At 34.2% G+C, this 27,910-nt stretch overlaps 9 protein-coding genes and 1 long non-coding RNA gene across 12 annotated transcripts; 3 read left to right on the forward strand and 7 right to left on the reverse strand.

Annotated features, from left to right (window-relative positions):
• Positions 1-487: 487 nt before the first annotated feature.
• LOC125601723 (U-box domain-containing protein 41-like) lies at positions 488-2,533 on the reverse strand. Its single transcript, XM_048773789.1, has one exon. The coding sequence runs from the start codon at positions 2,348-2,350 to the stop codon at positions 692-694; it is 1,659 nt and encodes a 552-aa protein (XP_048629746.1). The 5' UTR covers positions 2,351-2,533; the 3' UTR covers positions 488-691.
• Positions 2,534-5,378: 2,845 nt separating this feature from the next.
• Positions 5,379-6,515, reverse strand: LOC111208008. The gene is made up of 2 exons (XR_002660154.2): positions 5,723-6,515; positions 5,379-5,632 (listed from the first exon to the last, which is right to left on the reverse strand). It is a non-coding gene; the product is annotated as an uncharacterized LOC111208008 (long non-coding RNA).
• A 969-nt stretch (positions 6,516-7,484) lies between these two features.
• On the forward strand, positions 7,485-7,790 carry LOC106363805 (mavicyanin). The gene has a single exon (XM_048773765.1). It carries the CDS (start codon positions 7,485-7,487, stop codon positions 7,788-7,790), a length of 306 nt encoding a protein of 101 aa, XP_048629722.1.
• A 936-nt stretch (positions 7,791-8,726) lies between these two features.
• On the reverse strand, positions 8,727-10,219 carry LOC106405486 (ubiquitin-conjugating enzyme E2 3). 2 transcript variants are annotated; one of them, XM_013846011.3, is made up of 6 exons: positions 10,036-10,219; positions 9,642-9,790; positions 9,519-9,544; positions 9,344-9,433; positions 9,026-9,114; positions 8,727-8,940 (listed from the first exon to the last, which is right to left on the reverse strand). In XM_013846011.3, the coding sequence occupies exons 2-6, from the start codon at positions 9,764-9,766 to the stop codon at positions 8,818-8,820; spliced, it is 453 nt and encodes a 150-aa protein (XP_013701465.1). In that variant the 5' UTR covers positions 9,767-9,790; positions 10,036-10,219; the 3' UTR covers positions 8,727-8,817. The 2 variants fall into 2 exon arrangements, with proteins under 2 accessions (XP_013701465.1, XP_013701471.1); XM_013846017.3 differs by having other exon boundaries at positions 9,642-9,785; positions 10,036-10,212.
• Positions 10,220-10,376: 157 nt separating this feature from the next.
• Positions 10,377-12,643, forward strand: LOC106363806 (delta-1-pyrroline-5-carboxylate dehydrogenase 12A1, mitochondrial-like). Its single transcript, XM_048773766.1, has 6 exons — positions 10,377-10,390; positions 10,533-10,627; positions 10,719-10,822; positions 10,905-10,972; positions 11,212-11,269; positions 11,378-12,643. The coding sequence occupies exons 1-6, from the start codon at positions 10,377-10,379 to the stop codon at positions 11,519-11,521; spliced, it is 483 nt and encodes a 160-aa protein (XP_048629723.1). The 3' UTR covers positions 11,522-12,643.
• Positions 12,458-14,189, reverse strand: LOC106369011 (probable inactive poly [ADP-ribose] polymerase SRO5). Its single transcript, XM_013809107.3, has 4 exons — positions 13,616-14,189; positions 13,152-13,396; positions 12,947-13,065; positions 12,458-12,855 (listed from the first exon to the last, which is right to left on the reverse strand). The coding sequence occupies exons 1-4, from the start codon at positions 14,053-14,055 to the stop codon at positions 12,748-12,750; spliced, it is 912 nt and encodes a 303-aa protein (XP_013664561.2). The 5' UTR covers positions 14,056-14,189; the 3' UTR covers positions 12,458-12,747.
• A 4,501-nt stretch (positions 14,190-18,690) lies between these two features.
• LOC106415599 (F-box protein At5g62510-like) lies at positions 18,691-19,648 on the forward strand. Its single transcript, XM_048773790.1, has one exon. The coding sequence runs from the start codon at positions 18,785-18,787 to the stop codon at positions 19,646-19,648; it is 864 nt and encodes a 287-aa protein (XP_048629747.1). The 5' UTR covers positions 18,691-18,784.
• A 66-nt stretch (positions 19,649-19,714) lies between these two features.
• On the reverse strand, positions 19,715-21,940 carry LOC106405523 (microtubule-associated protein RP/EB family member 1B). Its single transcript, XM_013846046.3, has 8 exons — positions 21,663-21,940; positions 20,969-21,037; positions 20,819-20,905; positions 20,606-20,712; positions 20,394-20,530; positions 20,239-20,315; positions 20,051-20,164; positions 19,715-19,949 (listed from the first exon to the last, which is right to left on the reverse strand). The coding sequence occupies exons 1-8, from the start codon at positions 21,768-21,770 to the stop codon at positions 19,812-19,814; spliced, it is 837 nt and encodes a 278-aa protein (XP_013701500.1). The 5' UTR covers positions 21,771-21,940; the 3' UTR covers positions 19,715-19,811.
• Positions 21,941-22,469: 529 nt separating this feature from the next.
• LOC106426000 (HVA22-like protein b) lies at positions 22,470-23,938 on the reverse strand. Its single transcript, XM_013866719.3, has 5 exons — positions 23,780-23,938; positions 23,622-23,648; positions 23,418-23,540; positions 22,776-22,998; positions 22,470-22,681 (listed from the first exon to the last, which is right to left on the reverse strand). Exons 1-5 carry the CDS (start codon positions 23,839-23,841, stop codon positions 22,622-22,624), a joined length of 495 nt encoding a protein of 164 aa, XP_013722173.1. The 5' UTR covers positions 23,842-23,938; the 3' UTR covers positions 22,470-22,621.
• Positions 23,939-24,515: 577 nt separating this feature from the next.
• On the reverse strand, positions 24,516-26,699 carry LOC106405532 (50S ribosomal protein L22-like). Of its 2 annotated transcripts, none has more exons than XM_013846059.2 (7): positions 26,551-26,699; positions 26,326-26,470; positions 26,071-26,138; positions 25,531-25,683; positions 25,337-25,447; positions 25,099-25,165; positions 24,516-25,018 (listed from the first exon to the last, which is right to left on the reverse strand). In XM_013846059.2, the coding sequence occupies exons 2-7, from the start codon at positions 26,444-26,446 to the stop codon at positions 24,732-24,734; spliced, it is 807 nt and encodes a 268-aa protein (XP_013701513.1). In that variant the 5' UTR covers positions 26,447-26,470; positions 26,551-26,699; the 3' UTR covers positions 24,516-24,731. The 2 variants fall into 2 exon arrangements, with proteins under 2 accessions (XP_013701513.1, XP_013701506.1); XM_013846052.2 differs by having other exon boundaries at positions 26,071-26,141.
• Positions 26,700-27,910: the final 1,211 nt, after the last annotated feature.

The following is a 27,910-nucleotide window of genomic DNA, read 5'->3' on the forward strand; positions in this document are numbered from 1 at the left end:
TATATATTTAACATTAAATTAAACTATAATTTTGTTCGATACTTTGGCCTTCCTTTTGTCCATATATAATTTGACAATAAACCACGATTGGTTATTGAAATTTGTTTACTGGATCTCATAGTATCATCATACGCGGAATGTTTGTAGAATGATTCAGAGTTTGCTGCCACTGTGCCACATGACATCTCCACACGAACTGTCTGACCTTTGACCAAAAGCTAAAACTCCCACTTGAGATTTAATACCTAAAAAGTTGCTTCTATCTGTTTATTTTCCCATCACACGCACGTTGCTTGCCTCTAAGGTTGAATGTGTCATCTCCTCTCTCTCTCTCTTTATCTCTCGGTCACACATCTCTGTACTTTGCAAAAATCATTTTTTTCTAGAAATATTTCAATTCTAATGGGAGAAAAAAAAACATACAACTACAAAATAAGATAGCATTAATCAAACAAAAAAAAGAAAAGTAAAGAGAGGTCATAAAAAATAATGCAAAACATTAGACATCTCTTTACAAACAAATGGACATTTCAATTTTGTCATTTAATATTACAAAAACAATAATCACATATTACAGTCCACTCACATTAATAATAATATACACCCATTTATATCAAACAAAAAAAAAAGCAAAATGAAAACATTTTACCAAAAATTGGTAAAAAGAAAACATTAAAAAAAATAAAAAAAACTAGAACTGAGAGGAACAAGCGAAACCCCCGTTTTGCCCTCCCTGAAACTGAGTCCGACTCAGACCAGTAGCTTCAATCATACGGTTCCACTCACGCGCCTCCGCGTTCTCCCCATACTCACTCTCCCCTCCTCCTCCTCTCATCGCCTGCAGTATCTTCCCCGCCTTCTCCTTCACACGCCCATTCCCACTCTCTTCCACCTCCTTCAACACCTCCTCAGCTCCCGCCTCACTCGCCAACCCCCTAAACCTCAGATTCCCCTGACAAAGCGTCAACAAAACCGCCACGCAATTCTCACGCGCCGCCTCATCTTCCCCTCCTTCCCTAAGCTTCCCCACCAAAATCGCCACCGCGTTTCCATCCAACATCGCACCTTTTCCATCAGGACAAGCCGCGAGGTTACAAAGCACCAATAGCATCCGGCTCGTGGACTCACCAGACCTAACCATCGTCAGCAGAGTCGCCACCGCACCTGCTCTAACCAGCCTAGTCCTATTACTCGGGATCAGAGACAAGTGGTAGAGCGCGAGAGCCGCGTCTTGACGCGCTCTTTCGCTCTCGGACGCACGAAGCGCGTGGAGCAACGGCTCCACCGCGCCTAAAACTCCGATCACCATTTTATTCTCATCCTCAAGCGCTAAACTAAACAAAGCTCCGGCCACATGCTCCTGCGCCTCCGTGGTTCCAGACTTCAACACGTCGATCAGCAGAGGAACGAACCCTGACCTCACGATCTTCACCTTGTTCTGTTTCTCTAAGGAGAGGTTAACCAGAGAAGCCGCGGCGTTTGTCTGAACGAGATTGTACCGCGAGACGAGAAGCTGTCGGAGGAACGAGAGGATCCTGTCGGTGCATAGCGAGACGCGGAGCTCCTCGCTGGACCTCGTCATCTTCCTGAGGAGGATCAGACCTTGCTCGTGGTCGAAAATGTCGGCGCCTCGGAGCTTGTTGTAGATCTCTTCCTCATCCGGCGACATCGGCGGCGACGACGGCGAAGAGTAATCGGAGATAGGACTGCTACTATCGAATCCAGCGTGAGTTCCTGACGAGGAAGAAGTAGTTGAGGAGGAAGAGAACATCGTAACGGCTCTTGTCGGAAAAACCGGGGTTTGTCGGATCGTGACAGACTCAACTGACGATGCTGTCGGAGAAGCTGGTTTCTTGGATCGAGCTCGAATCAGTTCCATCACGGCATCGTAATCCGAAGGGGAGTTCTCAGCAACAGGAGGGAGAATCTCACGCTCCGGAGATTCTTGACCCGGGTTTGGATCCGGATCCGGATCTTTATCCATCCGGGCGCGGACCACGTTTTCCACGTAGGCAGCGTCGGGAGGGCGAGGGTGGTCGATTTTTTTGCGGTCGCACCAGCTGAAGATGGTGGATTTCATGGCTAAGTTGGGGATGACGGCGGAGAAGTCGGGTCGGGTCCCGTCGAGGAGATCCGGGACGAAGCCTAAGTTGCGGCAGATTTGGACGGAGAGGCGCTCGAAGGTTTGGCCGGAGGGGACGACGACGGGGTCAGACATGAGGAAACCGGTGATGGGGCAGAGGAACTCCGGGGGAGTCTCGTCGTGTTTGTGTTGCGGCACGGTTGTGGCGGTGGCGGAGGCGGAGCGTTGGTGGAAGGAGAACCATCTCTGCCTGTTGTTTCCACCCATCGGGTAAGAATGAGAGAAGAGGAAGCGGTGTGTTTCTGAGCTAAGAGCTCGAAATGTTGTTTCAGTCTTTGATTGAGTCTAAAATGGTTTATTAGTTGATTAAACCGATTGAAATTGAGTTGGATTAAACCGGGAGCCCTACCAACTTTCTTTTTCCTGAATAAAATGATAAACAACAAAACGGAATTGGTAACGCTGATAGTAACCACTCTGACTTTTTCTTGGTTTACTTTTTGGATATTAATATTGTAAAGTTGATCATCATTTGGTGTCACCAGATTATCACCATGAACCATAGATCTCTTTACTTATTCAATACAGCAACGAGCAAATTGCTTTTACAAAACCTTAAACCTCAGAAAGATGTACATTTGTATTTTACCAACATGGAATAGATTTTTGAGGGAGTGATGTGCCATAAGTATGTGCTAATTCAAGTCCTTTTAGAGTATTTCGAGTCCAGCTTTATATTTTCCATATTTTTATTAAGAATATTTATTTTAAATATGGGTTTTTGCAATTATGTTATTATATAAAGTTTCTGTAATTTGAAAGAACATATAAAATGCTATTTGGTATATTTAAAGACAAAATAACATTTTCTATATTTTTTAAAATATATAAAAATTCTAATATATGAATATACATTAGAATAAAACTCATTTTTGTAATAAAGTCTTTCTATTTTTTTAAAGTATTAAAGTAGACTAGAAATTATCTATATTTTCACAAACTCTAATAAACCATAACTTATAATTTTGTTTATGTTATTTATTGAATAGTCCAACTATTATAACAGTTTGCGTTCATTTTCTTCATATTATCAATTTTAAAGTCTTAGGTTGCATTTCATGAAATTTTCATATAGGCTTTGAGTTTTGTTTAGGTCTTCTTAGGGGGTGTTAGTGGGAATTAGATTTATAATAAGTCTAAGAATTTTCAAGTCTAGTGTTATTGGTTTATAGATTCTCACATTCTCATTAAAATCTAATGTTATTGGTTTGATGATTCTATAATTCTATACAAAATCAATTGTTATTCAAAAGTTTTAGATTTTAATGATTCTACAAATCAATTAAAGTAAGTATTATTGGAAGTTGAATTATTAACATTAATTATTAACATTTTGACTCAAAAAACAAGATTTATTGGAACCAAAATTTATGTGGAGTTTGATCATTTTTAAAGTTGATAGATGTTTAAAAACCATGTACATTTAACAAATATTGTATCAACTTTATCAAATATTTTGTATTGGCTCTCATTGATTGTTATTGACTATCAAAGATTTTTATATATATCTTTCTCAAAACAAATTCCTTCAAAGGTAATATATACAAGTTTTTTATAACTTTTCCAAAATTGTTTGATGTATATGTGTGTATATATATATATATATATAAAAACATTGCTACCTTTCTTTAATAACAAATATATAGTGACATACAATAGTTTTAATCAATATCTTTCCGATGGTTCTTTAGGAGTAATGTTAGTATAAAACTCAACTGATTAAGATACTATAAACGCCGGGATACCAAATTTCCAAACAGTAGATTTATTTATTTATTTTGCTTAAGGAGTAGACCATCTCAAATTACGTTTTTATCTTCTGACTTTCGAATCTTTGGATTTTACAACAAAGAAAACAAGAACATTACCAGCATCTTCTTCTTTTAGGTTGCATAATCAAGAAACACATTAAAAACTAACAAAAGTAGACAAAGGAAAACAGATTCATAATAAAAAAAAATTCTCAAAATTTATATACAGTGTCATCATTGATGTATGAATGAAAGATGAGAAGAAATGAGTCGAATATGTGTTTGTATGTATGTATGTTTTTATTACTTGGATTTTACAAATCTTGTGGGTAAACATGATATTTTCAAAATCTAGTCTTATGAGTTAAAATATAGAGAATTTACATCCCAATAACAATAGAATTTAATAAAATTACAAAATCAATGAAACTTAAACTTTTTGAATAACAAAAGGTTTGAATGGAATTTAAAAATTCTCAAACCAATAACAATGAATTTTAATAAAAAATTAAAAATTCATAAACCAATAATCATGGAATCTCAAAATTCTATAACTCATCTAGAATTTGTCTATCAATAACCCCCGTAGTTACATTACTTTATTTTCAAAAAAAGTGAAGAAGGTGTTATGCAACAGTGAGTTATAGTTCATATGGTATGAGCAAATTTTTGTATCCATTAATTTTTTTTCTACTTTCTCTTTTCATCTTAGTTTGATAGATCATTCACATAAAAAAATTTCCTTTAGGTCCTATCTCTAAGACTTTCTACTTTTTATTTTCTTGATGCTTAATAATTATTATTTAGTTTCATATGGTGTGAGCAATTTTTAGTATCCATTATAAGTTTTTCAGTTTTAATTAAATATTCCTCTATTTATATAATATAATGTTAAAAGATACTATTCATGTTAATTCTCACAAAAAAAACCATTCCAGTTAACGATTAGTTTTCAGTTTAGTTTAGTCGGATCACTACAATCCAGCTTGAAGGTGAGTTTTCTAGAATCCAAGTGAAAAGTTAAGTTTTTTTTTTGATAAAGGGTTTAAGTGAAAGGATAAGTTTGATGGATAAGTTTGATGTTAGATTATATAGCGAATTTCATAATCTATATAGCATTTTGTTAAGAGTTAATAAAGCCTATGTTAGTCAGCTCAAGTGCTTCAATGTTCTCATAAACTTGTTATGGTTAAGTACAATAGAACTATGAGAAATATTCATTTGTGATAATTTTTTGGTTCTAAAGTTTCTATAAACATTTTTTGCTGATTTTTTTCTGTCATAAATGGAAGTAATATAATTTAATTAATAATGTATGTAATAATATATATTTGTGAAATTATTATATTCATATCTGCGGACAAAACATCTTGTCATTTTTTATAACTAATTAAGATCCTAAATAAAAAGATTCTAAATACTTTTCGGATATCTATATTAAATATTTTAAATTTCAAAATAAAATAATACTAGATTAAGTTAAATTAGATAACTTTATATTATTTATTACTTTCATGCATAAACAAATTAATACATTAATTTTATTATATATTGTTTTAAGGAGAAGAAGAAAGAGGACGAGGACATGTTGAATCACAGGAGGCTTTGTCGCCCCAACATGGATCACCTTTTAAGGCTGTACAACACCAACCCCTTTTGTTAAACCAATTTGTATGATAACAATTTGAGTCTATGATTATGTTAGATTTATCCATTTCTCTAATATAGATCCTTGCACCTTCACATAAAAATCACACATCAACCAAACATTAACTAAATATGAAACGAATAAACCATAAGTAATATAATTGAAAAAATCTGTACATACACTGATGCAAAGTAAATAGGGAGATGATGAATATGCACATGAGAGATGTCTGTATCTTCATGGTTTTCTTAACCAATGGATGTCCTTTAACTTGTTTAGTAGTCCTATTTAAAAAGAATGTGAATTTATCTTGTATTATGCTTATAAAGTGTGCTAATTAAATAAAAAAATTAAAAAATTTATTAAATTTAATAATTTTAAGGAAGTAATATATATGTAATCATTAATTATCAACTAGATTGTTACATGTTTAAAATTTTAACCAAGATATGTGTGTATATACTTATTGTTATTAATTATTTAAAACTTACTATCTATATATTTTTAAATTCCAGAAAACTAAAAATATTAAGGAACAAAAACCACAAAAGTTTATATGCTTATAAAAAAATGTGATAAAATTTGTATGGTTTTAATAAAATTACATGTAACAGTTTAACAGTTAGTTATTATATTTCTAGTTATATGATGTAAAATCTTTAATTTTTGGAAAAATATGCATAATAATTTTTAAAAATAAATTATTGAGATTTCTTACCTTTTCACCTAGTTGTAACTATTTACAGTCATAAGGAGGTGTTATTCAATGACTGATTTAAAATCAATCATTAATGTTTTGTAATCTATCAAATTTTAAAATTTTAAGATAGTTTAAGTTGATAATTCCAAATTCTCTGCAAAATACCTTGAATTTTGAATTAAATCATTTGTTCAAGAGAATCCAGAAGAGATGATTTGAAATCAAATTACAATACAAAGAATTTTAAAATCTTTGAAAATTGAATAACACTAGATTTTAAATTTTGGATTCAATTTCATTAAATAACACTGGATTTTACAATAAAATTTAAAATCATCATTTGAATAACAATTAATTATGTTTAGATTTAAACTCTATAAAAATACATGATTGAATAACACCATCTAGTATGTTTTGAATTTTATATTTGTTCTAGTATTACTTATCTATCATTTTATTTTTTTATTTTTAGTGTTGGAATATTCTTAACTTAGGGAGTCTAATTATAAAAAATATCATAATCATAATATTAGTTTTTGACATATTTTATTAGAAAATATTTTAAAATTTATTCTGAATATATTTTATTCTCTTTCAATCTATGTTAATTAAAGTAATATATCATAACTAATATATATATATATATATATATATATAATATCTAAATTTTAATTATAGAGATATCTTGTTTTAAATTTTCTCATACTTTTAACTATTACAATAATTTGGTATCTTTTAAATTTTATATTCGATTAAATATACAATATACATGAGTATAATTTACTATGGATAACTTCAAAGTTCTCAAAACTTATAGGATTAGATTTTGGATTTTTCAATCCGGAATGAATTGAAGAAAAGGAAAAATTAAGTTATGTAATCACTAAAGGAAAAAAGATTACTACGATTAGCTGTGCACCAAATCCTCTATATAAACACTCTTATAAATTATCTCCATCCTCACTTCGTAATTTACTCTAAAAAAAAAGTGAAAAATGGAATATGAACAAAAAAATAAAAAATCAATTCATTTATATAACAATATTTATTTTATGTTTATATTCTACTTCACTCTATTTTTAAAATAAATTATGAAATAAATTATGGAATAGAGATGATGAGGCTTTTAGCATCCCTCTTAATTTCCATACTCAAAAACTTCAATAAATCTCTCTCAAACTCGTTGTCCTTCACATCAATTGATCTTTTGTTCCAGAAAAAGAAAGAAACAAAACATCGATCATGGCTTTGATTAAGAGCAACACCTTCTTCACTTCTTTGATGATTCTTCTCGCTCTCTTTGGAGTTGCCGTTGGAGGAACTGTACACAACGTGGGAGACTCGAGTGGATGGACCATGATGGGTGTTAATGACAAAGCATGGGCTTCTTCAAGAACTTTTCAAGTCGGAGAATCTTTGGGTTTTGAATACAATAACGGTTTTCACGACGTCACTCACAATGATTTGAAGCTGTGTGAACCGTCTAAACCATTAGCTAGATATCAAACCGGATCTAATACTACCAGTCTAACAAAACCGGGATACTAAAACTTCATATGCGGTGTTCCTAGTCACTGCAAAATAGGATAGAAATTTCAAATCCTCGCCTTTGCGGCCTAGTTAGGTCATGTTGCGGTTCCAGTTCCCACACCGGTCGGATCACCTCGTACATCTTCTTCATCTAGTATTGCTGCACAGTATCAGACGGGTCCATCACCAGCTCCACATTTTTTCTTTCAGCCAATTACTGTAGAAACAGAAAAAAAAACACATTCTAACATTTAACATTTACTAGAGAAATACATTTATTCGAGTTCCTTATTCTCTTTTCTCTTACTATCTGTTTTGTTTCTAGCTGATTTCCACTTTTTCATTTACTCCATTTCCATTTATTTTTACCAATCACAACTTACAGATTTTACTCTACTTTAGTTACTGTCATTTACTCTGTTGTTTCCCAATCACGCTCTCTGATGATAATTGCCGATGACCAACAAATTCAGGCGTGTTACATGCTCAGAAAACGATAAAACAGTGTTCTTTCCAAATAAAGTGTTTGGTAAAATATACATATATAATGTTTCTTTCTAGGTGAAATAAATAATTATATTGTTTCTAGTGAGAAAAAGTCAGGGTAAGATGACAGAATCGATGTGTTTCAAAAAAAAAAAAAAAGATGACAGAATCGATCAGATAAAAAATTAAGAACATGACATCCACTAGATAATGACGTGTCTTGCTTTCTTTCTATGTTTTTTCTTATCTATTAAACTATAGTTTCGATTGTAAGATGATGAGTGTTTTCAGACTATTGGACCGAGCCCAAACAAAGACCAACTTTGAGAAACATTAATGGGTCGTCACATTTTAAAGTTCCTTGTCATTGTCATTGGAAGCAACACAAGGAGGAAGAGGAGAGTGAAACCATCTCACAGGGCATAACTAGAAGTTCTTTGGATCTACTGTTTTTTGTTCAAGTTGAAATGTGTAAAAAACTCAATTCTGAAACTTATAAGATAAATATATTCAATCTCCAATAACTCAACAGGCAGTACATAGTTACATTATATTATTATTAAGCATAGCTCTGCTCCACAATCTCCATAACTTTCCTGTTGTACTCTCGTTTGTTCTCACTGAACAACCTTGCAGCTTCAGAGTTTGCCGGCGAGTTAGGATTTGGATCACAAAGCAGAGACTGTAAGCAAAAAGCCAAAAACAATATATTAGTTAGTTTATGCATAAGCCTACAATGCAATGGAGGATTCATATTGTCGAAAAACCTGAATTGATGTGAGGATCGCTGAGACATCATATATGGGACTCCATTGGTTTTGTAATATATCCAAACAAATGCTTCCATCAGCATAAACTGCACCAAAGTTCAAACATCAAATCAATAACTCATGTTTTGGTCATCAAATACTATCTCTAACAAAATATCTTAAATGAGACGGGTTTAAATAGGACTGGTTTATCCATTTGAACATCTCTAACAAAATATTTGATGTGTCTTTTATTAAAGTTTCACCACACGATATTTAAAGCACGAGTCAAAATCTAGTAAGCTATTAGTAGTTCAAGTGAGTAATTGAACTTACTATTTGGATGAAACATCCGAGAAACAAAGCGAACCACTGGTGGTTTGTTAGGGTAATCCTCAGTGAACTGAAGAGTCAACTTGAAGGTACCTATAACAGATTAACAACATGAGCTTTAGCTAATAAGTTATAAATAACTCATAAAACATGTGGAAGAAATAAGACAGAGTTATACCTCCATCCCATGGACTGTCATCAGGTCTGCAAAAAGACAATAAAGAAAGAGAATCGTTTTAGATTTTGAATCATATCAAAGACAAACAAAAAGATATAGAAATGGTTAAAGATTTGAAAATACCCAAAGATGAGAGCGTTCCAATGCATGATGTTGTTGTCTTGAGGAGCTCCACTGATCCCCAAGGGAGGATCTTTCTGCAGCCTCTTGAAGTCCCACATGAGTCTCTTCCTAGCTGGAGTTGCCATTGCTTGAAAACAAACAACACTGCACTGAAAGACCGAACCTTTCAAGTTTAACTCTTCACAATAGTAATAACTGATTTTTTTTTAATCTCATAAAACGCCACAAACACTTTTTTTCTGATAAAGTTTTCAACTTTCGTGAACCCACAAGGCAGAGATCAAGATCTACGTTTATACAATCAGTAAAGGCTACAGTTTGATGCAAATTATGAATCAGAGAAACAAGAAAGACTAAAGGTTTGGATTCAAACGAAATAAAAAGATAGACTAACCTGAAATTCAAAAGCTTTATGAAGAACAATCAAGCAAAAGCTAGAGTTTTCAATTGTGAATCAGGAGAGAGAGATAATGAAAAAGAAATATATATGAGTAAATAGCAAATAGAGAATCAAAGAAGATATTTTTCTTTCCTTTGCTTCACCGTATAAGAAAAGAGATAAGACAAAAAGGATATTTGTTTTAAAAAAAACTATTTTCTTCCATATTATTATTTTATTAATTAATTAATGGTTTAGCGTAAAGACCAAAAACAAATTGGTCAATTAATACTTAGTAATTAAGATTAATGGATACTGATCCCCTCTTCTTTTGAATAAGACAAATAATCATTCTCATGAGTCATGATGAGTCATAAGGGTTATATAACTAACAAACTAAAACTTTGGGGTTGAACAGTAAACAATCATGAAATAAGGGAAAATAATATGTAAATATCTAAAATATCATTTTATGTAATTTCACAAAACACATCACTCTCTTGAATCCTCAGAAAACGTCTCATTTCATCTCTTCTGGATCTTAACAATGTACAGATCTTTGACGAGGTGATATCTGGTGCTCACCCTGCTGAAGTACAGAGCTTTGGTACGTGTTCACTTAGTTCACAGAGCTTTTTGCTTTGAAGTGCTGATGTGGAATGTTCTGAGATAATACTTTTCTTTTTAATATCTAATAGTGCAGGGAAAGTGGATAGGATCTTCTAACTACAACACTCTTCTTGATCCTCTCAATGGAGAACCTTTCATTAAAGTCTCTGAAGTGGATGAATCAGGAGTTCAGGTGCGCGAGTCTTGAGCTTATTACTGCAATGTTGTATCCAGTCACAATTTAAACTTTGTCTGTACTATGTTCTATTTTGCAGCCATTTGTTGAGAGCTTGTCACAGTGTCCCAAACATGGTCTCCATAACCCTTTCAAGTCTCCAGAGAGGTATTTCAAGTCTCCAGAGAGGTATTATGAATCTAATCTATTTCGTTCCTTGAATATACTAAAGACCAATGTTTAAGAAATAGCTAGGCGTTTTCTGTGAAATTATTGATTAATCGGGAGTTTAGAGTTGTTATAAAAATATGATTTTATGTTCAATTTGCCACCTACGCGGACGCCTAGGTGCTACCTATACCAAATTTTAGAACACTGCTAAACACATATGGTCATGTTTTCTAAAGGTACCTTTTATATTGTGATATTTCGACCAAGGCAGCTCATATGCTCGCCTTACCAAAGGTACATATGTTTTATTTATTTTTAAAAATTCAAAACTCAGATTTCCTGAATAATTTGTGTACTGAGCTACTGGTTGTTTGTTATTGTGTGTGTTATATACACTATTAGGTATCTGATTTCTTCACGAGGTTGATTCAAAGGGTAGCTCCAAAGAGTTACCAGCAAGCTGCTGGAGAAGTCTTTGTCACACGAAAGTTCTTAGATAACTTTTGTGGCGATCAGGTAATGCAGTGTTCTAAAAAATCGGTTTAGACTTCAAATAGAATCTAATAAAACGATTTTTCTTGAACGATTATTTAAAAAAAAAATCGGTCCAAGCATCCGCCTAATTACTATTCTCCTATAAAACCCCTAATTATTGCTTAGTGAGACATTTAACATTTTTAATAATTTATAATCGTTTTAAAAATTTAAAATATAACATATAAATTTTTTTTATTATATAGTTAATGTAGTTGTTTAATATCTTTTAATAATATAAAATAAAACAAAAAATAGCTAAGATACAAAAATTATTAACAAACATTTATTATTCATAATTATTAATTATCATATATACGTTAATCATATTAGGTATTTCTGTAGCTTTTATTTAAGGAAAGTGCGAGAATATTCTTGTGTACACTATCTCTCAATTTAATAGTTAGTATAATATAAGTTAAGATGGACCAACCTATATCTTTAAGAATTCTGAATTTCATTCCCATAGTGACACGTGGTTACAAAATAATGTTGTAATGTTTTTCAATTAGTATATAAGAGATTTTTTTCTAAAATATAAAATATTTATTATAGAAATAGATTTGTTTTAATGTATGTTTTTATAATTTTCTTTATTTATAGTGAAATATATAGAGATGCGTTATTTTTACATTTAAATATACAAGCAAAAAATATTATTCTTTTATATTTTTCTCTAGAATAAAAAAACTTTATTATAGAGACATTGGAGCAAATCCACTTCTGTAATATTGATTTCTATTTTAGAAAAAAGTATAAAGACGTACATTGAAAATGCTCTAAGTGCATAATTGTATATTTTTATAGAATAGTAATAAATATTCCTCTTGACAAAAATATTTTTTAATTGGATATTTTGTAAATTAGGACTATAGTTCTCTTCTGTACTTTTGGTATTAGTGTTCTAAAAAGTGGCTCATAATACATATGAACGGGCCTCATAAACAATTTAGTGTAAACGATGCTATATAAAAAGAACTAAATCGTTACAGAAATCGAAATATCTATTAGATCGCTCCAACGAAATTGTCCCGGGGTACTCGAAACATTTTTGAGCTGCCACTAGATTCTATCTTATTATTTTTCAATAAATCGTAATCTATTATAAGAAAAATTCGTCACTATCTTGAAAGAAACAACAGATTCCTCAACCTTTACACATGGCTTAGCCTTATAGACTAATCTGTGGACCGGCCTTAATCCTAGCCCAGCAGATACAAACCATGTGCGCTTAAGTTTTAGTGTTGTACTTTATGTCCAAAAGCTTTGATGATATGAACAAGCAACTTGTCACCGGTTATGTGTCTTACTCGCTGTATTAGTTCACTCCTTGAGATTCTCCTGTTCTGTTGTTATACACAAAGAAACCAATTAGTAAAAATGTGTGAAAATTGCTTGAAAAAGAAGCAAAAATGGTTGAATAAAGAAAACACTTACTTGCTGATCTTTATAGTGTTTTTGAATGATGAGTATTTGAGTAGGAGGTAGGAACTTGGATAATGCTTTGATCAGTACAGGAAACGCCATCCATGGAGATCTCAATCTCTTTACACTTCCTGAAAAAAAAGTTAAAATCATGTCAGAAACTAAAAAACAGAACAGAGGAAAAAAGAAATAAAGGCTTTGTTTATTTTTTACTTACTGTTGAAGTTAAATGGAGCTTTGATGCAGACAAGAAACTCAGGCAAGACATGTGTGTTCATGTGTGTGCTCCACACAATATACTTGCTCGGAGAAGCTAAATCATCTACACCTGAATCAAACTCTGGAGAGCTAGGACACGACTGAGTCGAGCCTAGTGGAACAATCTCTGATTTTCCAAGTATAATTCTCGAAAGCAGCAAGAATCTCATCCCATCTTCTGATTCAGCAGCTGAATCCTTCAAACTAAAAATCAAGAAACACAAACAGTGAGTGAGACCACTGAATCAAGAACTATAAAACAAAACTCAATTAAAGCAAAATTGGAGAAATTAAAGAACTGTAAAACAAAATTAAAATTTTAGTTATCTTTAAAGCAAAATTAAAACTTTAACGGTCTAGTGCACGGAGATTTAAGTCACTTCTAAAATAAAATAAGTTTTGGACATATAATATTTAAATTACCATTCAAGAAGAGCATTATCCGGGGAGAGATACAATCCACGGCCATAACATCCATCGTTTCTTGGCTGGCTAAAACCATATTCAAGAACCGACTTCAACTCTGTTTTCTTGACGGCGCACCAACCGTACTTAACTCTAGCTTTGCCGCCGCCTTCTTCACCGGCGTGTTTCATCTCCACCGCCTCTTGAAAAACCTGGAAAGCCTTGAGCTTAGCACGAGATCCAACGTTACCAAACCCGTTTCTCAGAATCGAGAGAAGCTCGCATTGGTCTCCGAGAGCAGATTTACAGTTACGGTAGATAAGATCGTAAGCTCTATCGCCTTCAAGCAGCTCCATGAGCCCGTGCTCGTCGGCGAAAGAGGGTTGTTGCTGATCGTACGAGTTAGAGCTTCCAGATTCAGATATCGTTGATCTTTCTTCTTGCTCTGAGTAATCCATTGGTAAAAATAGTCTTTAGCGTAGAATCGTTTCTTTATGTGTTTTGAGTTATAAGAAAGAACAAGAACTTGAGCTCCAAGTGTGTGTATATATAAGGAAAGAGTTACAGAAGAGGAAACTTGAACCGCCTTTAGTTTAACTGTAATCTGCGGTTTTTGCATTTTTATTTAATATATATAAAGTTTTTGTTGTCCTTTTCTCCGTGTAGAAGACGTAAACAACATTTAAAACATTGTTTTAAAAAAAATATATATGTCAGATTGATTATGGAGTTTGCGGCCGCTAATAGTTTTTTTTTTTCTATTTCCTTTTACCAATTCTTTGATGGGTCTATTCCGTGTTGGAGTTTAGTAAGACGAAAATACCCTCTCCTTTTGATAACGTGGGCTAGATAAGATTAGGAGAAAAGCTAACGTGACGATAGTACACCTCAGAATGTATACCATTGGCACAACGTTTTGTCCATCCCTTGTTTCTTTCTCCTAAAGTAATAATAAAAAGTTTTCTTTAGGTCAATGTGTTGGGTTTTAAGAGTCCTCCCACAAGTCAATAACTATTGGGCCACAGTGATTTCTAATTTGCCCAATTTAATAGACCAACAACAAAAGTAAGTGATGTCAGTTCACTTGTCATCATCACTATTTACTATTATGCGACTTGAATATAATCTCAATCTCAAAACACACAAATGCAGAGATCAAATAGCTGAAATGGTGGGATAGGAGATGGAGAGGATAAAAGAAATTACTAGAAATTTTCAGATGGATGTCTAGTTTTGTCAATTTACCTTCTTTTTTTACATTGTTGTAAATTTATTTATGTTGCAATTGTTTTGTGTATATCAATAGGTAAATTTACTTTTGAAACACTACACTTTCAAGACTATATCTTAGCTTTTACTTTAGTTTGGATTCTATCATTCTATGGTGAGTTATAAATTTAAGCTTTCTTCATTTGGTTTGATCATATTTGCCTATCATATTTTCAGACAAACTATTTGTGACAAGAAGTTTGTTTGGTTTATATTTGTGTTTAAATTTAGCTAAATCCATTTTACAAAAAGAATTTTATTTGGTACTCCAAATAAAAAGGTCTTCCACACAAAAGAATTATAATTACTAAACGATACTCAAATCATGGTTTTAGATACCAAACAAATGAACTACTTTGTACTTTTTATATTAGTGACCTCTACATATTTTGGGCTAAATGAAGCCTGCAAAAAGAATCAAGTAGAAATTCATAATCAACTCGGTCCGGGTAAAGTTCTCCAATTTCATTGTCGTTCCGGGGACGACGATATAGGTGTAAAAACCTTAAACTTCAATGATGTTCCATATATCATTAGATTCCACGATGAGATACCGAATTTAACAAAGTGGGACTGTATTTTAAGGCAAGGACCTAAGATGGAGTATTCTTATGACGTTCAAGTATACAAAGCAGGACCAAGACTTATCCCTCGATGTGGTCAGCTACGTGTATGGACTGCAAAAATTGATGGGATATATTTTACAAGAAAATTAAGTCTACCATCCGGTTTTGCATTGTCTTGGAATAAAGGATAACTCGTGCTTCATCCGCGCGTACACTGTTTCCACTTTTATAAACTTCAAAATTTGGTTATGGTAAAATTTCAAATTTGTTGGTTAAAATTTGGTGTTATATATTATATGACTCTATAATACTATTGTTCATGTGTATTCTTCCACATTATTATTATGTAATATCTTATAAAAGAAGTTATTGCAAGATTGATTTAAAAATTAAGTGAACATTAGTGTAAAGCAACTGAAATATACAATTTCAACGATCTCAAAGATAGAATGTCATGTTCTATTTGTTTTCTTATTACTCAGTTACATTAATTAGGTTTTTATAACCTAATTTTTTTTTAAAGTTTTTAAGTTATGATGAAAAGAAAGCTTTTACAGCAAAAATATTCGAAGAGATAGAAACTTTATAAAAACGTGGAAATACAAAAGTTTTTTTTTTTAAATTACAAGATTGATTAAGAAAAACTAAGTGAGCGTAAGACAAAGAAAACATGACATCTCAATTAATTTCATTGACAAGATGCCATATTCTATTTGTTTTCACATTATGCATTATCAATCAAATAATATAAAATTTCTCCTAAAAATTTGAAAGTTTTAAAAGAGGCTGAAAACAAAGTTTTACATGTTATGCTGAACACAAATCTTTTATAAAAAAAGCGTAGAAATACAAAACTGATTAAGATACACTAAGTGGGCACAAATAAGTGTAAGGCAGAAATTGTAGCTCCAGAGATGATAGAATTTAAGACAATTTTTAGTCTGATACCCAAAATTTTAATCTATAAACTTGAGCTTTCTTCATTTAGTTTGATCATATTGGCCAATCATATTTTCTGACAAATATTTGTGACTAGAATTTTAATTGATTTAAGTTTGTGTTTAAATGTAGCTGAAACCATTAAAAATGATTAAGTACTCCAAATAAAAAGGTCTTCCACACAAAAGAACCATAAAAATACTAAACGTTACTCGAATCATGATTTTATTATATCCCAAACAAATGAACCACTTCATACTTTTTATATTAGTTATCGCAAAATATGTTAAGGCCAAATGAAATTTGTAAACAAATGAACCAAGGCTTTTTATTTGAGTCAGACTTGCTACACTTTGTTAGGATATGGCAAGACAAATAACATCGTTCATTCGTTTGGTTGGGAATAAAGAAGAAATTTTAAAATCTTCGAACCCAAGTCAAAAAGGGGGACAAAAATACAAAATCTTAAAGCCCTGGATCCTGAGTCTCTATGCTCGTCTCTTGTGTCTGGGAAAATCGCGGTTTTTGGAAACTGCATAGGATTTAAAAAAAACTGTATAGGATATCTGATTCATTAAACTGGATAGGATCTCAAGCCATTGGGATATTATAAATCACCTCTTGGTTATACAAACACGTGATCAATGAAAAGGAGCCAGAAACACCCTTGTTTGACATCCTCCAGAGAACCTTCAAATTTATCCTTGGTGACGGTTTTGTTAACATGTCAGCGAGGTTATAGCCTTCATCAGTCTTCTGACAATAAATTAATGTAATTGGTCGAAGTGTTACAAACTTCTTACCCTAATATGTAATGCTAATGTGATGGGATCTAATCCTAGGGTTTGATCCATCCACGTAAAAACAACATCTTCAAGCCATAGATCCTAAGGGCTAAGTCTCTGCTCTTGTCTCTCCAACTCACACACATATGATAAAATATATATATATACCTTTTTCTTTCTTTTAAAAATGTAAAATATCAAAGTTTCTTTTTCCTAAATGATTATGGAGTAGAATTTGGATATATATATATATATATATAAGTTTCGGTGGTTCGTTGTACATAAGAAATATTAAGTAGGGCAGGGTTAAGTTTCTATCTCTGATGTCAGCTATTCAATGGAAGAAGTGGCTGTCAAAGGCGATGGGAAGAGGAAGAAGACATAAACTAGATTGTTTGGTGGTGGTGTTGGAGATTCCGTGGGATCTCATGATCGAGATTCTGACTAGATTGCCTGCTAAATCGCTGATGAGATTGTTTCGTTCTTCTTCTGGTTCGTCCGGTGGTGGGTGAATCTGCATGTGGTGTTGGGGATCTGGTTTCTTGCCGGTTTCCTCTGCTTCTTTGAGGAACCTCCGCTGCGTTCTCCAGTGGTGGTGGCGCACAGGGTTTCGTTGGTGGTGGTGCTTTGGCTCTCTGTCAGTGACTCTCTGTGGCTGTGCGTGGATGGTCTTTGGTGGCTCTGGTTCGCTCTAGTTTCGGCTCTTGCTGCTGGTTGCTGCTAATTCCTCTCCTCAGATGGTGTGGTGTTGGCGAAGTGGCCTGCTCTGCTGCTTGCTCTTCTCCAATAATCGCAACATCATTGTCTCTGTGGCTTGCGGGCCTCATCAGCTCGAGTGGGTTTTTTGGTGCGATGATTCGACTACAGGCACCAAGTATGGCTTTGGTTTTGTCTCTTCCGGAGGGTTGTCCGTCTTCCGATCCGTTACTTCTATATGGAGTCCGGTTAGATGGGTGTATACGGTCTTGGTGGAATGCAATGGAGGCGGTATTCTTCGGCACAAACCATCGAACGACGGCATCGTCGGACTTCGGCTTCTCCTCGTACCGTCGGTGGTCTCTTTTACCAGGCCTACTTTGGGGCTCGAGCTTGGATTCTTTGCTTTAGTTCGCGATGGAGTATCAGTTGGAAGCTGTAGGAGCCGTTGCAATCAGGGTTTGAGGGCACCCTTTTCTCGGTAGCTCGCGGTAACCGGTTGGTTTCTTCATTTAGTTCTAGAGTAGTTTGGTCTGAGGCTGTCTCGTTATCACTCTGTTTTATCGCTTGTGTTGTATTGCTCTTAGGTTCGGTCTTTGGTGTTGTCCGTAGTTTGTTATGGTGTCATTTTGTCGTTTATTTTCTGCTACTAGTCGTCTATTGTAATGTCTGTCAAAATTGAAAAATTGATATAATATTTAACATTTTACCCAAAAAAAAAAGAAATGGTCACTTCTTATCCGTTCTCGATATTTTAGCAACCTTTATGTTACTGTCGCATCCCCAAGGCGACCACCTTGTCTATACATGAGTTTGATGCACCACTATATGTGTGATTCCATTGGGGTCTGCCAGAGCCCCGTGAGTCTCAACTGCTATCGTTATCATCATCGACTAGTAATAGTGTTGAATCTTTTGACTTAGATTTGACCATGCAAGGGATGGGAGGACACGATATGGTGGTTCTTCGTGGATTGATTTTGTACATGGTTTGCGGAAAAGCGTGTATCTATAATCCCACCACTAGACAAAGTGTAACCTTACCGGTCAGACCGGTCATCAAATTTTCCCAAAAAGTCAAAGGTTGTGATGAGAGTATCATCTACTATTTCGGACACGATCCTGTTCTTGATCAATACAAAATATTATGCATTGTTAGTACGCTCTTAACAAGTATAAATAGTTTAACCTCGGAGCATTGGGTCTACGTACTAGAAAGTGGAGGTTTTTGGAAAAGAATTGGGTTTGATTGTCAACCTCACATTCCTACAATAGGAAGACTATGCATCAGTGGAGTTATATATTATTTGGCTTACGTTAGTTTGTCTTGCTACGTCCTTGTCAGTTTTGATGTTAGATCTGAACAGTTCAATATGATCCAAGTACCTAAGGAGTTGTCTGGATTAATACGAGATAACCCAATCGGCTTTATAGAATATGGAGGAAAGCCAGCTATTTTTGATCAGACCTATCTTATACAGATGGGCAAGGTGGACTTATGGGTCTTGGAAGATGGTGGAGCATGGTCGACGAAGTCCCTGGTTTTGCAGCCTTGTCAGATGCATTTACTCAATGAGAGCATTAAATTGTTGGTACGAGGCACAACTCAAACCGACGAGGTTATATTGGCACCTTGTAAGTTGTTTTCCAATTATTACCTTCTCTATTATGATCTTCGAAAGAATGATTTGAGAAAGTTTAATGTTGGACTAACATCGGACCACTGGTTTGGTAAGCCGTACGCTGATTATATTCTTTTTGATAAGAATGAAAGCATCTTGCACTTGGAAACTTGAATAACATAGGACCACTAGTTTGTGTTTTGCCTCAATGTGGCATCTATTTGTGTTTCAAACAAAAAATTAATCGTTAAGCATTTGTTCTTTTATTATTAAAATTTTCAAGCTGATTATTGTTATCCTCTACTTTGAAAACTTCATTTTGTTAGAAATCACAACTTTAAGTCTGGGTCTCTGCTTCTTGTTCTACTTCCTCAGCCCCAAGCCCTAGAGACTGGCTTAGGCACTCTTGAGCTTCTTCTAATGCAGATTCATTAGCATCTGCTGCATATAATATCTTCTTAACCGCTACCACTATCTGCACATTTCGTGGTTTCAACAAATACATACTCACATTTTCATTTTTTTGAGTTCAAACAAAGGGAAATAAAGACAAAAAAGCATTGCTATGACACTTACTGGAAGATCATCGAGCTCAGGAGTCTGACAAAGTATCTCTACATCCCTGAGCTTACTGAAGTAAAAATCTCTTTCCTTTTCCAAGAGATCAACCGAGACCTTGAGATCTTCAAGCTAGTATTGTCAAAGAAAGTTTCATATTAAAGGTTTATTCTCATTAACCTTAAAGAATGAAAACTATTAGTCACCTCCTTTGACAGAGCTTGCACTTCGGCTGATGAGTTGCTCCCACCTCCAACAGCATGTGATTTTGCTTGCTTGGGACCTAGGAGTTTAGAATGTTCTAAAAATATATATAGAAAAAGTCATAAACTGGATCAAGAAGCTAGTTTAAATGACGGACCAAATGTTTTGTTGGAAGTAGTGACTGGAGGAGGCTGATGCATATTGTTTGTTTGCATGGACTTTGAGACCTTACTAGACCCCTTTACACTTTTCTCTTTACCACCTCTTGATCTTCGTTCAACTGGATTATAATTCCTACAAATGATGAAACCAGTGGTGTGACATTAAGAAGACTTCTAGTTATTATTAAGGTAGCAAAAGAGTCCACACTCATTCATAATGCCACCATTTATGGAATCACAAAAACGTTTTAGCCATTGTAGAAACTCCAAGTTGTCTAGTGGTCTCCCTTTGACAAGCTTGTTGACTTCCAATGGCTGATGTATTTTTCCCATTAAAGACAAAAATATTGCAAGTGATTTAGATATTTTAAAGGCATTATTAGCCCACATGATCATTATCTCAAAGGCAAATGTAACTTACCTTTGTAATTTTCAATTTGGTGAAGACTTCTTGCATGACTTTGTAGTTTTGTATCATCTCGTACTCGTTCTTTGCATCAAAGTTAACCTGAGAGTTGAAGATTTAGATTCCTCTGCAAAGAAGCAAACAAGAGATGCATATAAAATGTACCTTGTGCATAGGCACAACCCCTGGAAAGGTCATGTCCATCATCTGGCATTGAACAGCACCCGATGCAGCCTACCAACCATAAGCCACTTAGATAAACAGTCTCAAAAGCAAGAAATATTAACAGTCTCAGTGCTTACTTGCAAGTGTATCAGTTGAAAACAAACAAGTAAAAACATCTTAATAACCCTTGAAGCGTTTTGAATATCAAAGGCATAAAAGTATCAAGCTGACAAATGTAGATTATTACACAACATAAATTGCAATTACCACTTTTTCTATAAAGCCAAAAACTGATATAAAAAACCGGAATATTCAACAGCAGACATACGAGTTGCTCCAGTAGCTAAGCATCAAAATACAGAGATTGCATCTTAACACACTCAAAAACACCTTGATTATCAGACAGAACCAAGATAAACGAATATACTTCCAAGAAATCTGCAATACCTCACTCACTAGTTATAGGATCAGAAAAAGTGTCGAGAGTAACACATCCGACTAGATTAGTTAGATCATGATTCATGAGAGAGAACAAATCTCAAAACTAAATATATCTCAAAATAAATCTGCATAGTCCACCGACATTATCAAGGCACGTCCTCTTTATTTGACAATGCACCACAAGTGAAAACAAATCTGACATTGAAACAAACACATGCAGAAACAAAAGATATATATATATATATATATATACCTCTTCAATGCGAGAGAGATTGAGATGAAGACGGTCATTGATCCAACCAAGAATCTCGTTTCTTCCAACAAAGTAAGCACTATCCATTATACCAATGTTCGTCGCCATTTTAGCCCCTCTCTAAAATCAAAAGAAACTCTCTCGGATACTCAGATGCAATACGATAGTTTGTTTTTGGGAAGAGAAACTGAAGCAGAGCAAAAGAGGGAGAGCCAATGAAACCGTGAGAAAGGAGAAAAAGTGCTAAAGGCAGAAAAGACTTTAATTAAACTTACTTTAGTCGTTATGATGTCTCGCGTGAACCAACTTTTTATTTTATTTTACGTTGAAGTATTGAATATAATTTCTTTTTTTCCTGTATTAAGATAAGGGAACTGAGAACTTTTTTTTTGGTTTAAACTCAAATTATTGTTGAATTAACAAAAACTATATACTCTCTGCAAAATAAAATACTTTCACATATATATAGGTAATCTTAATTTTTCTCAAAAAAAAACTGTGCAGCCAATTGTATTTTTTTATAATTTTTATTTATAGTTAAGTACAAAAACATTTAATATGTATTATTAACACAATGTATTTTTTTTTTGAACAACACACAATGTATATATTTTAAAACCAAAGAAAGACACAATTTTTTATATTGTCACACCGGCAAGATGCATTAACTCCTTGGTTCGTTATCGTTACAGAGTTACAGCTAATCTCAGTTCACAAATCACAATGCTGAGTTTGTGTAATGTATAACGCCATCACGTGGATGTGTCTCTGCTAAGTACTAACATGCACTAAGGAAACATATACATATTTTTTGGTGAAGTTAGAAATTTTATTCGTTGCTTGCTTACACATCTACCACATTCATCAAGAGAAACAAAGATAAAAAAGCAAATATAGAGTATACGGTACACCAAGATGGGTAACGATATTAAGCTACAACAGGGCCACAAGTAGCTTTACTAGTATACATATGTATCATCAAAGGCCGAGCCCCCAACATATTTGGCTGATGTATCCACCTGAAAAAATAGAAACAATCAACGAAACATCGAGTTTCCAAATCGAACATTTACGTCACAAAAAATTGTTTTAGACAGAGTTTAGAAGTCATACCGAGCTAGCATGCTTTTCTGTAGGCTCACCCGGAGTAAATTTCCCAGCAGCTGCTGCTAAGTCATCATCATCCTTCTTAACTGGTACGTACCACACGTTAGCACTATGTGGGCTTAAAAGGAATGAACGCACATAGTTCTCGTAGAGGTAAGAAGCGCCGCTCAATCCCGGTAACACCAACCAACAGGTTAAGGCTAGCTTGGCATATTGCCATAACGGAATCCTGATCATAACATGAACCTCAAAACTTTAATTAGTCCATATAAAATAAGAAACTTGCACACTCCAGCGGTTAGTTTTAAAACATCCACAATATCTTATCAAACAGAATGTAGATATATGATTCTATGAACCACCATTTAATGGTTAGCTCAAATAATGTTGTGATGTAAACATTAGTAAGCACAAAAACCTAAAGAACGTTACTTGGACTCCACGAAAGCTAAACATCACTGACCCTCCAACACAACTTGTATCAAAGCATTTTTCTATAGCAAGATTGGTTGGTGAGATCCTAGACATCAATTTATCATAGGTTTGTTAGAGCCCTACTATATACAAACATATGATTCACTCTGTTTTCAGAGATCGAACCTTGCAGATCAAGGAAGCCTCATTAGATTATTTGTGTAATAAACTTACCATTCGATGAGTCTGTAGAAAGTAAGCTCAAAGAGTTTGATAAGTGAATAAAGAGCCCAATAAGTGAGCCATTGCTTGTCGTCTCCACCGGTCCTCGACTCTATTGCCCTCACTGATGCGTATCTAGATCAAAGTATAAACCAAAGTTTTAATTGAAATAATAGGCAAATTAATCAGATAGCGAGAGAGTTCTATTAGACTTACAGAGGATAAACCAAGCTAATGATAGGTCTGCACACACCACAGCACATGCAAAAAGAATCAAATTAACATAATGAACTAAACCAGAAAATAGCTTTGGCTATATATATATATTTTTTTGCTAAAACTTTGGCTATATGTTAAAATTATTATTCATGTACCCAGCGATGACGTCCAAGTTCTTGAAGATGAGCCTCAATAAACTTCCGATAGCTGAAAACATTTCTGCCGTCGAATTATCTTCTTGCTTTTTTCTTTTCTTGTACTCTCTCTCTCTCACCACCGTCTTTTGAAATTGTTATTACATTGTTTTTAGCACAAGAGAGAGTTGCCCATATGAAGTAAGTTGGGCTTGACCACACGTGTCCGTGAGTATGAGAGGAGTCGAGACGAAGTTGAGCCACGTTGCTTGATCAGTCATGGTTTGGTCTTGGTTTTATGACCGTTCGATTTCATCGTTATTGTGCAGATACTACAATCAATATTACTTCGAAAACATAAACATGATAAATTTATAATACAAAAATATAGAGAGATGAGTTCTAATCAAATAAACAAAAATATAAGAAACAAGAATGATGACAAAAAAAAAGAAACAAGAACTCAAAACATTTGTGAAAACACTTAAAAAGAAAAATATTATTGGTGAAACTACTATTTAACAAATCACTAAGCGAGAATTATAATATTTTATAAAAAAAATTGTTTAGATGGGAACCTAAGTTCATACCAATTTTTTAAAAAAATTGTTGTGAAGAAATTGTTTTATTTATGACTGATTTGGACCATTTTTTAGAATATTGGATGAAACACAAAACTTTGCATAATAAGATTGCTTACAAAATATCAAGGGAAATGATTCCAAACTATGTGCATTCTTCTGAATAATACAAACCATTTGAGAAAGTTTTGGATTTGAAAATGAGGTCTACTGATTATACCTTAGTCCAAATCTAACGATTTGGTTTGTTCTTACAACATTTTATTGAAATGCAAATAAATAAACCGGTCCTATTAAGTACCAGAACAATACCAAACCAAAAAGCAAAGAAGGTGCGCATAGAGAAGACAAGCCTCTCCTTGTAACCAAACCATCAAGGAACAAAGAAGACACTAGCGAGATGGCACCAACTCTGAGGACCGGTGACTAGCTTTAGTGCCTCTACGGTTCCAGATTGGAGTTGTCTCAATCAGCTTGTGGGGGACAAGCCTCCTCTCCCGCTTGCTTAGCTTCTTGAAGTTATGAACTTTGAGCTTCGCAATCTCAGCTTCTTCCTCAGGAGTAATCTCCCTAACTATGACAGTTAGGCGACACTCTGGTCTTATCATCAACCCGCATTTTCCTTTTCCATGGATAGATATCCTCTTCTTGAAGAGTCCCTTCCCAACAAAGGCTTCAGCTGCAATCACATATCAAAAGCTTAGAATAAAATAAACCGTTCCTTAAATGCAGCAAGCAGAGGAATCAGTTAGTACATACCAATGATGAGACGGTCAGGATCTAGTCCATGGTTATGAGAAGCATTTGCTCGAGCAGCGTGAATAACCTGTAGTATTAATGGCAAATCAGTCCTCAACGAACCGATATTTTCATTTAAAAAAATCGGTCTATGCGCCCGCCTATTCAATAATCTCATCTAATTACCGCCTAGCGATTTCTTGAACATTGGTACTAATGAAACGAGTTGTCTGTTTCAAGCTCAGATCTTAGAGATTACCCGGTACACAGTGTGGGAAGCTCGTTTAACTGTGACCTGGAGCTGCATGAGAGCATCTTCAACACGCATACCGCGCACTAGTGCTGCAACTAGGTTGACCTTCTTAGGACTCTGAAACAAAACAAGGGTGAGCAAATCATGTGAAAGAGAGAGTTCTGTTGAGAGTCAAAGAACACACACACACACACACACACCTGCTTTATGGCTTTGAGTACAGCCTGCACTTTTTTACGCTTTGGGATAATCTTCTGCTCTTCTTCTTTGCCACTACCTAATAGAGCTGGAGATGACAAAGGTGATGATATAGGCTCTTCACTAGCCTTAAGTGTTCTCGAGGTAGAAATGCCCTGAAAGCAATTAAACAACACTCCATGATTCTCATACCCCAAAAGTAGACGTTCCTAATTGTCACAAGAGTTCCATAATTCAAAAAGATATGATCTTTTTTACTCCTAATTAACATAGACAATATATGTTGACATCCCACTAGACACACAGTCTCACTTCCCCTATTTCAAAATCCTAAAAATCGGCTTTAAGTGTTAAAAAAAAATCGGTTTACACGCCCGCATAACCAATAATCCCCTATAAAACGCCTAATCACCGCCTACCGATTTCTTGAACATTGCTAAAACTTTCATTGCAGAACTGCGGAAACATAAATCTGCAAATCATGGAAGCAATCTGCTCAAAGAGATAGTGTAGCAACTAGTAAAGCGAACAAAGTATATTACCACTTGCTGTAGATACTGATGCAGTGGTGTTGAGGAGTAGGTTGGTCTCAGGAGACTCTGCAAGTAACCTACTTCACAAGCACAAAAATTAAAACTTTATCATTACCCACTCAACTAAACAAAACAATGGACCAGAACAAATCAAAGATATTACACAAGTCATACATAAAGAACACATAGACTCAGATATGATTCAACATTCTCTAAAACTCAAATGAGCAAAAACTCAAACATGGGCAAAGACAAAGGTTTCACCTTTGGAGAAAGGAGATTCTAAATTGCGAGTTGAAGAGTAATGGGCTGTTGAAATGTTACTGTTCTTCACTCTTCTCGCGACTTGACGAATCACCTGTAGATTCCTCTGCCAGCCCGCCATTGTTTTCCAGCTGAAAACCTCTTTCTGTAAACGCAGAGGTTACGAATCAGCAATAAAGGTGAAAACTTTGAATCATCAGCTAGGGTTTATCAAGCGAAGCTAACCTGTGATGAGCGACGACGAGAGAGAGAGAGTGGCGGCGCAGAACGACGGTGAAACGTTTGTTTTTGTTATTTGGGACTTTGTTTCTTAATGGGCCTGGGCCGAGTTCGTTTTCAGGCACGGGTCAGATTCTGTAACGCGGGTCTAACTGGTTTAGTTGAGTTTGGTTTGGTTATGATTTGGTATAGATCAATTTGACTAGTTGGTATATTCATTGGACGATGATTAGTACAGCGATTACTTAATACTTACCCACTCCTTCAATTTGACTAGTTGGTATGTTGATCAAAAAAAAAAAAAAGAGACTAGTTGGTATATTCATTGGACGATGGTTAGTACAACGATTACTTAATAGTTAATACTTAGTACTTACCCACTCCTTCAGTTTTTCTTGTCTGTGAAAATTGGACCCCATGTTTGCCTAATTTTACGTTTTGTTTCTGTATTTAGATACAAATTTTATCTAGCTCATTAATTTTGCTTGGGAGATAATGGTAACTCTTAACAAGCAACCAATGAATTAAATTTATATTTTACCCTTTTCTAGGACGACAATAAATAAACTTGCTTTTTCAATAGGATGTTTATTTGTTTGTTCTAACTAATTATATGAAATGATTATGCCATATGAATATTTCATTATTTTGCAATCATCCTTTGCTTAGGTGTTAACTTGATCCAGTCAAAGAAAATTGAAGAGATTTAAAAATAATAATGCAAGAGAATAAGAGATACTTGGAATTATCGAGTTCAGGACACATATATCTTAAGGGAATTATATCTTAAAATATGTTAATATTATGGTATTTAATTACGTACTTGTGTTTGCTATATTTTGGTGTTGAGTGTTGATGTTCTTTGGGTTTTTCTTTGGAAATTTTAGTTTTTGCTACAATTTTTTATAGTAACATAACGATTATAAATATCTATGTCGATTTAAAATATACATAAACAAATATATACGTAACTTGCGGCTTGCGGTTCTCCAAGAACTTACTCCACTATATATGCATCTCTTTATTCGAAGTTAAGCTACCACTTAGCCTCTAATTACTAATATAGCTTCTGAATATTTCAAACGATCACCTATGCCTATGCGTTATTGAATTTCAACGAATCGTTAGTGTTGATTATATACAAATTATAGAAACTAGAGCCGGTGTCCGCGCTCCGCGCGGATTACATATTTAATTAAAGTATGTTAATATTTGTGTTAATAGATTTCTACGCGTTTTCCTGGGATTAAAACAAGACTTATTCTTAGGTCCAACCTCTAGGTTCACCAAGCAATATGATTGTTTTATTTTATATTCGATATCTTTTAAAAAAGAAACAAAATATTGTCAAATTATATTATGTTTT

The sequence above is a fragment of the Brassica napus genome, unplaced genomic scaffold, assembly GCF_020379485.1.
Source record: "Brassica napus cultivar Da-Ae unplaced genomic scaffold, Da-Ae ScsIHWf_2634;HRSCAF=3386, whole genome shotgun sequence".
Lineage (NCBI taxonomy): Eukaryota > Viridiplantae > Streptophyta > Magnoliopsida > Brassicales > Brassicaceae > Brassica > Brassica napus.

What these genes read in the sequence shown, in the direction of transcription:
- LOC125601723 (XM_048773789.1), bottom strand. Translation starts at nt 2,350, where the DNA reads ATGGGTGGAAACAACAGGCAGAGATGGTTCTCCTTCCACCAACGCTCC.
- LOC106363805 (XM_048773765.1), top strand. Translation starts at nt 7,485, where the DNA reads ATGGCTTTGATTAAGAGCAACACCTTCTTCACTTCTTTGATGATTCTT.
- LOC106405486 (XM_013846011.3), bottom strand. Translation starts at nt 9,766, where the DNA reads ATGGCAACTCCAGCTAGGAAGAGACTCATGTGGGACTTCAAGAGGCTG. An exon ending in TGGAACGCTCTCATCTTTGG is followed by an intron (nt 9,545 to 9,641) that starts GTATTTTCAAAT and finishes GTCTTTTTGCAG; the next exon opens with ACCTGATGACAGTCCATGGG. An exon ending in TCGGATGTTTCATCCAAATA is followed by an intron (nt 9,115 to 9,343) that starts GTAAGTTCAATT and finishes ACTTTGGTGCAG; the next exon opens with TTTATGCTGATGGAAGCATT.
- LOC106363806 (XM_048773766.1), top strand. An exon ending in TGGATGAATCAGGAGTTCAG is followed by an intron (nt 10,823 to 10,904) that starts GTGCGCGAGTCT and finishes TCTATTTTGCAG; the next exon opens with CCATTTGTTGAGAGCTTGTC. An exon ending in ATATGCTCGCCTTACCAAAG is followed by an intron (nt 11,270 to 11,377) that starts GTACATATGTTT and finishes ATACACTATTAG; the next exon opens with GTATCTGATTTCTTCACGAG.
- LOC106369011 (XM_013809107.3), bottom strand. Translation starts at nt 14,055, where the DNA reads ATGGATTACTCAGAGCAAGAAGAAAGATCAACGATATCTGAATCTGGA. An exon ending in GATAATGCTCTTCTTGAATG is followed by an intron (nt 13,397 to 13,615) that starts GTAATTTAAATA and finishes CTTGATTTTTAG; the next exon opens with TTTGAAGGATTCAGCTGCTG. An exon ending in AACACTATAAAGATCAGCAA is followed by an intron (nt 12,856 to 12,946) that starts GTAAGTGTTTTC and finishes GTATAACAACAG; the next exon opens with AACAGGAGAATCTCAAGGAG.
- LOC106415599 (XM_048773790.1), top strand. Translation starts at nt 18,785, where the DNA reads ATGCAAGGGATGGGAGGACACGATATGGTGGTTCTTCGTGGATTGATT.
- LOC106405523 (XM_013846046.3), bottom strand. Translation starts at nt 21,770, where the DNA reads ATGGCGACGAACATTGGTATAATGGATAGTGCTTACTTTGTTGGAAGA. An exon ending in AATGGTGGCATTATGAATGA is followed by an intron (nt 20,531 to 20,605) that starts GTGTGGACTCTT and finishes CATCATTTGTAG; the next exon opens with GAATTATAATCCAGTTGAAC. An exon ending in TGCAAGCTCTGTCAAAGGAG is followed by an intron (nt 20,165 to 20,238) that starts GTGACTAATAGT and finishes TGACAATACTAG; the next exon opens with CTTGAAGATCTCAAGGTCTC.
- LOC106426000 (XM_013866719.3), bottom strand. Translation starts at nt 23,841, where the DNA reads ATGTTTTCAGCTATCGGAAGTTTATTGAGGCTCATCTTCAAGAACTTG. An exon ending in AACTTGGACGTCATCGCTGG is followed by an intron (nt 23,649 to 23,779) that starts GTACATGAATAA and finishes TGGTGTGTGCAG; the next exon opens with ACCTATCATTAGCTTGGTTT. An exon ending in CAGAAAAGCATGCTAGCTCG is followed by an intron (nt 22,682 to 22,775) that starts GTATGACTTCTA and finishes CTATTTTTTCAG; the next exon opens with GTGGATACATCAGCCAAATA.
- LOC106405532 (XM_013846052.2), bottom strand. Translation starts at nt 26,446, where the DNA reads ATGGCGGGCTGGCAGAGGAATCTACAGGTGATTCGTCAAGTCGCGAGA. An exon ending in ATCAGTATCTACAGCAAGTG is followed by an intron (nt 25,684 to 26,070) that starts GTAATATACTTT and finishes AATTGCTTTCAG; the next exon opens with GGCATTTCTACCTCGAGAAC. An exon ending in TCCTGACCGTCTCATCATTG is followed by an intron (nt 25,019 to 25,098) that starts GTATGTACTAAC and finishes ATGTGATTGCAG; the next exon opens with CTGAAGCCTTTGTTGGGAAG.